The sequence below is a fragment of the Triticum dicoccoides genome, chromosome 6B (genome assembly GCF_002162155.2).
Source record: "Triticum dicoccoides isolate Atlit2015 ecotype Zavitan chromosome 6B, WEW_v2.0, whole genome shotgun sequence".
Classification (NCBI taxonomy): Eukaryota; Viridiplantae; Streptophyta; class Magnoliopsida; order Poales; family Poaceae; genus Triticum; species Triticum dicoccoides.
The window spans coordinates 398,753,529-398,761,672 of record NC_041391.1 but is presented as its reverse complement, the minus strand read 5'-3'; the positions used below and the strand labels follow the sequence as shown (position 1 = coordinate 398,761,672).

Sequence of the window (8,144 nt, the reverse complement as noted above, 5' to 3'; positions counted from 1 at the left end):
TCTTTTATTTTCTGAAAATATAAATAACTCAAGGAAGAAAAGGAGAAGAAAGGAAGGTAGAAATAGAATTTTGGGCAAGGGGATTATTTTTCCGGACTCGCAAAAATATGCTCGTTCCAAGAAAAATAGAAAGGCCACAATTGAAAGATTTAAATTCAAATTATTTTGAATTAAATTCAAATGATTTAAATAGGAAGTGAGGGTTTGGGAAGGTCCAAAAATGTTCAGATTTTTGGTGGAGCTCCGGAAAATGATGAAAGAATTTATTGGACAACGTTTGAGGTCAAGAAGTGAGATAACAACGGCATGGGGAATTATTTGCAAGTGTGTTATGATCAATTTCAAATAATGGAATATTTTAATATAGCTCCCTAATAATATTGAGAGGCTTTAATATGTTATAAAGAGAAATCACAAGTGAAATCCCTCGATTTAAATGGATCAAAAAATCCATACAATTTATTTAGAAGAGTTATAAAAAATAAATGGCATGATGGCATGATAACATGATGCAATGCAAAAATAAAAGAGCAAGCAAAAAAAACACATGGCAAAGCTCGGAATAGCTGAAAGTCTTCTGGAGCGTCGGTCTCGGGGCGTCACATATACAAAACGCACACTCGATAAATTAGGTACAAACACCGCGGTAACTTTTTTGACTGGAAGAAAAAGTTGTCGAATAATATAACCTCGGTAACTTATGTGAAAATAGCACGTCAATATACAGATCCATACATGATAACTTAGTACAAACACTGCGGTAACTTTTTACACCAGGAAAAAAATGTTATTGAAAACATAGCTCGATAACTTATGTGAAAATAACGCGGTAATACACGAACCGCATGCCCGATAACTTACGTATAAACACCGCGGTAATTTTGACCAAAGGCAAATAAAGTTGTTGAAAACATACTCCCTTTTTTGCGATAACTTATGTGGAAATAGCACAGTAATATGTGAACACCCGACAACTTACTAGAAACACCACGGTAACTTTTTTGACCGGGAAAAACGAGTGTTGAAAACATACCCCGGTAACTTATGTGAAATAGCACGGTAATATATGAACCGCATACATGATAACTTACATGCAAATATCACGGTAACTTTTGACAAGGGGAAAAGATGTTGAAAAATATTCCCCAATAACTTATGTGAAAATAGCATGGTAATGTACGAATCACGTACCTGATAACTTAAATACAAACACTGCAGTAACTTTTGACCAAGGGGAAAAAGTTGCTGAAAAATATATCCCAACAACTTATGTGGAAATAGCACAATAACTGGCATACCACATGTGTGGTAACTTATGTAGCCGAGGCATAGTAAATTTTGACCCCCAAAAAGTCATCCGAACATATCAATATGGGATCGGATTTTGAAGATCTCGTTGCAACGAATCTTTTATGTGATAACGGTTTTTGCATCGGACCGATGATTTGAGGTACAAAACATTTTGAAATTTTTGGAATAAGGAGAACCTAGGATGACATCCGCTTTTTATTCTTTAGTGCATACATGTGCGCGTCGAGAAGGTGGAAGAACCATGTTTATGCCCCTGATAACTTATGTGGAAATAGCATGGTAAGTTGCATACCACAGGCATGGTAACTTATATAGCCAAGGCATGGTAACTTTTGACCAGGGGAAAAGTCGTGGAACATACCAACATAGGATCTAGTTTTGAAGATCTCGTTGCGACAAATGTTTTATGTGTAAACGGTTTTTGCATCGGACCGACGGTTTAAGCTAGAAATGCACGTGGAAGAAGAATGATTCATCCTAATGCAATTATGCATGTAAATAAAAGAGAAGAAAGAAGATGTGTAATAGTTTTAGCTATGTGGCATACATGTGTCAAATATCACGGTCCATAAGTTATTGATGATCACAAAAAGATACATCATCTTCCCCTATTTAAAGGAGGAGTTGGCCTTCTCCCAATCCATCCCAGATAGCGCCATGTCAGTTTTTTCTCTTCTCTCTCCTCCCATATGTCGCTGGATTAATGCTCCCGCCACACCGAACCGTCATCCGACCACGCCGCACCACCGCCCGCCGTCGTTGGGCCACTGCGCCGCCCGCACATCAACTCTGCCGCCGGGCACCACTACTGCCTGCCATCCTTGCCACACGGCGCCGCCGCCCACAACCGCTAGTTGCCATGCCCAACGCCACCACGGCACGACAACGCCGGCCGACAGGCGCAGCAACGCCCACTGTCGTGCTGCCACCCCCACGTCGCCGCCATTGCCATCAATAGTGTATGTTCCCTAGTGTGAGGTTGATAGGTGGGTTCCGTGTCAGTTTGCTTTATTGGGGTGGGTTATTGGGGATCTTCTGGAGCGTTCAACCTCAATAACCAGAAAAGTCTTATTAGGGATGTTAGGGGAGTTTTTTTTTTTTGAGCGGTTGGAGATGCTCTAAGGGGTATCCAAATGTCACTTTGATTGATATACATCATCGAAATCACTAGTTAAATGGCTACCACTTACTAAGATCACTCTCATCTTCTTTAGTTGTGACAAGCAACATATTGTATGTGCGACACTCATCACAACCTGAGAGTTTTGCGTTTTCTCATAGATTTGTTTTTTAAATGTTTATCTCTTGAATCATGCGTTCAAATCAAGAACTATTTTCACCATTGGGTGTTTCACATCAAAATTTTCAAAACTAGATCCCATGTAATAAGTTTGGGTGAACTTCTTTCCAAAAAAGCCAAAAAAATGGAAACCGGGAAAAAAAATAGAAACGGATAAAAACAAAAACCGCGAAACACAGTTGTGCTTCACCGTGAAGCACAAAATTGTGATTTTCACTTTTCAGGAAGCACACATTTGCTAAACATAACTGTGTTTTTTCAGTTTCAGGAAGCCCGGTTGCTCCCCTATGAGGCAAGGCAAATGGTTGCAGCCGGCGTGCTGGTGACGGAACCCCAACGGTGATAGTGCGGGATTTGATGAAGGCAATGACGGCAGGGCACGACTCCGGTGAAAGCGGGTGGGGAGGTGCAACAATGATGCTGGATCCGATGGCTTCCATGCGAGGTGAAGGCGTCAACGGATGCAAAGGATGAAATTTATCAGCAGAGACGTGTCCAATCTGTGGAAGAATAGGCCGGCGACGGTGAGAACCGAGAGGGAAGGGAAAACCGAGGAAGAAAGCCAATGTGTTTTTGTTTCCCTCAACAACAAAAACTAGTTTTGCTTTACAGAGGGTGAGGGAAGTGACTTGGAACCCTCCTACCAGAGACTTTGTCACGGTTAACATTGATGCTTCGTTCGATGAGTAAAGAGTGACATGCATGCTAGGTAATGAAGCAGCGATCTTCAATAATTGCTACATCATGTCTAAGAGTTTGTGAAGTTTCCTTCAAACATGAGAACCGAGGTAAATACAATTGCTCATGAACTTGCCCAGCTTGCTAAGTATAATGATTCTAGCACATGGATAGATGTCCTCCTCCCTCAATTGTATCTCTTTTAGTCAATGATGTAACCTTATTTTCTAATAAACAAAGAGATACCTTGATTGTCAAGAAAAAAACTGGCGTTGCTTTTATCCTTCCCGCTGCTCATACGCTATTGACCCAAATGCTACGACAATGAAAAGGAGAGCACAGTTACATCTCTGGAACGAACATACCTGATGACATAGCACGTCAACAAGAATGGTATTCTGATTTCATTTACAGTACTGTTCAAGCTCTTTATCTTAAAGTTCACAATGTCCAACTGCACATAGCCAACAAGTTTATGAAAACACCAAAGGGGTTGAGATCAAACGTGAATCTAAATTCGCTGATTACAGGGAAGGAGCTCCTGGAAAGTCCCATGCCCAAGCTGCGAAATTTCCATTCACCTTGAGGCCTCACTCAGGGGAGAATATGTGTGTGTTTCCTCATGGCATGGTCCACAATTCCAGGTGATGTTTCTTTCTTTCCAAGAAGAATGAGGATCTTATTTTGCGAGTTGACTGCTCGTATGTATGCTCGACGTGCCTTAGGGACGCCTAGATCTTTCGTAGATCTCCTTATGAAGTAAGAAGACATCCCCTTGATCGCTGTTGAACGCACGTAGCTCAGAGCTGCATACCGTGAGCTGCCTCAGTAACTTCTCCAGACACGAGTAAAGGCAGCTCTCTGGATCCTTCATTTTGGGGTTCGTCGACAGGATGGCAGCATTCACCGCGTCCGCTACAAATTCACGCTGTGGGGACTCCAGCAAATATCCAATGCAAGATTCTGAAGGCTTCTCATACGCAAGCAGGGCCACACTCTCCTGCAACAGAAAAATACTCCTTAAATCAACAATACAAAATATATAGCTCAACACAGTTGAAGATTCAAAGCAACGTGCTAATGCCAAGGAGGCAAAACAAGAATGAATCATCTAAAAGTCCATGGAATTACTTACCTTCAGCAACCCCTCAAAAGCTTTGTGTGCCAAAAAGTTGGCCAGGTTAGCGCGGGCATATTTTACAGCACCCTCCAGTTGCTCAGCCTAATGCATGAGAAAAACTTACAATCAACTTTGAAACAATATATAATAAATACTAATTGCTCATACGCCCAGTACAAAATGTTTGCATGCAAACCTAACCACAACTGAATTCAGAATATTCAGATAATTACCCTGATGTATTCAATGAATCTTTGAGAATGAAGCAAGAAGCAAATAACTGATACGTCATCCTGCGATAAAAATTGTTTCTTTTTTAGAGTGGAAACCTTTTCCAGGATACTGATTATGGAAAACTGAAAATAGGGTGCTAAGGAATAAACCATATATCCACAATAATTCATTGATCAGTGCACATATATAATTTTGGTCGCAGCCCGAAAAAAATTGAGCAACCACAATAGCAAAGTGTGGAAAATGACAGTACAGTATACCTTTAAGACCTGTGGATACCACTCTTCAAGCCTTTTGAATGCAGAATCGATATCCCCATTCATGATGAGCTTCATAAAATCAAATAAAGTGTTTTTAGAAGGCAGGAACCACACCAGAAACTAAAAAAGGGTTTCCCACACAAAACTCCCCCTCAAGAGGGATGATAGATATATATCATTCCCATCTTGTCACACGCTAAGATACATTCTCTGGTTCCCAGTCCTTTAGTCAAGCAATCTGCAATTTGTTGCCCTGAATCTACATACTCTATCTTGATATGTCACGACCTAGGTTACGGAGGGGGTAGTTGTGGGCGGTAGGAGGGCCAGGGCGAGGGAGCTTAAGCTTGGGCGCCTCGATGGCTGGGGGATATATTGGTTCTGGAGGTAGACCTCCCCTTTTCTCTGTGTATACACGGTGACTGCCTTTGCTTTATAGCACAGCTGGCGACTAAGAGGGAGAGACAAACAAGGAATGACCCACACAGAATACTAACAAGACTTGAAGAACAAGAAAACACTAATCTGAGGATTTATCTCCTGAAGGTGGTTCGGCTGGACCCTGTGGTGGCGGCGGTAATGCCTGCCCCACATGACATCACTCCCCCCCTCCGACAAGCAACTCGTCCTCGAGCTTGAAAGTGGGATATCTGCACTTGAATTCTGCCATGTCTTCCTGGGAAGCTTCAGAAGCAGCTGCTCCTTCCCAACGGACTAGGAGGTGATGAATACCTCAGGCCGGCCGGACTTTGAGGACTTGAAGAGGTGGTGGAATGACCCTTCCATGATGTAGTGCTGGCAGCGGAGGAGGTGCAGCTAATGGTTCGCCATGGTAGACATGAAACACTTTGTGTAGACGATAGACTAGACTGGGAGGAGCTGGCTAACATGAAACACGTTGTGTAGACGGGACCGGGAGGGGGGCAGCTGCAAGTTGTAAGCCACTGAACCCACTCTCACTGTGATTTTATAAGGACCATAGTAACGTGCCGCTAACTTGCCAGGGCTAGAGCCAGTCAAAGATGCCACTGGACGGTGCTGTAGGCAGAGCCAGACCCACTGATCAACATTGAAGGAGACTTCACGGTGCTTGGCATCATAATATTTCTTGTCACTTTGTTGGGCCTGGAGAAGACGGAACCGGACATCAGCAATAAACTCATCTCAATCTTGGGAGTAAGGAACTGTTTGTATGTGGGCTGCCCCAGTATCATAGGACCTTAGAGCTGGAGGATCACAGCCAAAAACAACCTTGAATGAAGTGGTCTTGAGAGCGGTATGAAAGGACGTATTGTAGCAGAATTCTACAAAAGGTAGCCACTGGAGCCAAGTGCGTGGACGATCGCCGGTCATACATCGCAAATACATGGCAATTACACAATTGACAAACTACGTTTGGTCATCAGACTGTGGATGGAAGGCAGAGCTCATGTGGAGCTGAACCCCGGAGAGGCGGAAGAGTTTTGACCAGAACTGACTTGTAATTTGTAAACACAGGGTCTCCTCAATCCGAAGGAAGTATCGAAGAGGTCCAAGATCCTTTACCTCAAATGCTTCTCCCAGTCTTGATCAGATACTATCGTCTCTGGTAGGCCGTGAAGCTGTACGATGTCGGTGAAGAAAGCATGGACGACTGTTGCTGCCGAGTAGGGGTGACCAAGCGCAATGAAGCGTGCCATCTTGGAGAATCGATCCACCACTAAAAGAAAGACTGATTTGTCGTGCACCCGTGGAAGGCCCTTCACAAAAATCATAGAAATATCTGCCCAGATCTGTGAGGGGACTGGTAGGGATTGCAGGAGGCCGCCGGAGTGCATATGCTCAGACTTATTACGTTGGCAGATTGGGCAAGCAAGCGCAAAGTCATACACAACACATCGAGCATTTGGCACATGGAAGTCCCGACGTAGGCAGTGCAACGTCTTTTGAATCCCCTCATGGCCCGTGTCATGTGCTAAGCCAATGTAACACCCCGATAATTAAGCTACAGTAATCCACTGTTAATGGTGCCATTTCATCACATTACTGTTGCTAATCCTCATTTGGTCCAAAGCACAATTCAAATTCAAATCCAAATTTAAAGTCAAAAGTTTTAATTTGTCAAACATGCAAACTAAAATGTTCAAGGTGTGGCAAATAATCCTTGGATATTTATCATGTTGAAACCCATATTTTATAAAGTATCTAAATGCCCAAAAATCAATAAAACAATGGCTAAAACATTTATTTAAATGTTATTTAATTTATAAAATATTAAACTATTTTATTTTGGGGCCAAACTAATTGTGGCAGTGGCATAATTAATAATACTAATTTAGGGGCTAGTAATATATTTTACAAAAACTAAAATAAAATGAAACTAAAAGAAAACAAAAATTAAAAGAAACAGAAAGGAATAAAAACAAAAGGAAAAACCCCCCTCACTGCCCTGGGCCTTAGGCCACAGTGGCAGGCCCAGCAGCCCAGCCCACTTCCCCCCTCGTCGTCTTCTTCCTGTTCGACCGACCGAGGGCGCACGCCCCTCGTCGTCCCTGCCGGACCGCCTCGTCATCCCCACCGTGGAGGGGATAAGGGAGCCACCCCGTGGCTCCCCCCCCCCACTCGCTCACTTCCCCCTGCCTCTCCCCCATCCCCTCTCGCTACACCCCCTCCTCCAGATCCAACGAACGCTGCCGCCGCCGTCGATTCATCGTGGCCATGGCCAACACCCTCACTAGGCCTCGTCGAGCCGTCCTACGGCCTCCGTCCTACGGCCTCCTCGGCGTCGCCCTCGTCCTGCACAAGCCCAAGGCCGACCGATGAAGCTGCACAGCAACGCCTACGTCGTCTTCTTCATCCCCGGCGTCGACCTCCGCCGCCCCGATCCGCTCCGCCGCTGCAGCTATTAACCTCCCGCCGGCCATCGTGTGCCCCATGGTGAGGCTCCCGTCCCGTTTCCTCTCTAGGTCGCCCGCCACCGTCTGTGCCAATGACCGTAGCCGCTGGCTCCGCTCGCCGCGTCCCCGTACGCGCCTCCCTGCGTCGGTCGCTCCCCGCGCTCGCAGCTGCTCGCGCCGCCTCCAACCGCCACGCCGGATGCGCCCTCCCCTTCCTCTTGTCGTCTCTAGCTACAGCCCGCCCTGGTCCGACCTCCGGCAATACCGGCCCTCGTCGTCGGCGCGCTACCGCCCCTCCCGGGCCAAACCGAGGCCGCGGTTCAACGGGCCACATCGTGGGCATTCGAACGGGCCCAACCGCATGC

At 45.1% G+C, this 8,144-nt stretch overlaps 1 protein-coding gene across 4 annotated transcripts in view; it reads right to left on the bottom strand.

Annotated features, from left to right (window-relative positions):
• Positions 1-3,616: 3,616 nt before the first annotated feature.
• Positions 3,617-8,144, bottom strand: part of LOC119323278 (ran-binding protein M homolog) — a 33,872-nt gene continuing 29,344 nt past the window's right edge. For 3 of the 4 annotated variants that reach the window (XM_037596878.1, XM_037596879.1, XM_037596880.1), the window contains exons 8-11: positions 4,904-4,972; positions 4,643-4,702; positions 4,425-4,511; positions 3,617-4,289 (exon numbers count right to left, since the gene is read on the bottom strand). In XM_037596878.1, the coding sequence (XP_037452775.1) occupies positions 4,011-4,289; positions 4,425-4,511; positions 4,643-4,702; positions 4,904-4,972 (495 nt within the window). In that variant the 3' untranslated portion in view covers positions 3,617-4,010. The remainder of the gene's footprint in view (positions 4,290-4,424; positions 4,512-4,642; positions 4,703-4,903; positions 4,973-8,144) is intronic. The other variant, XM_037596881.1, reaches the window with a different exon arrangement.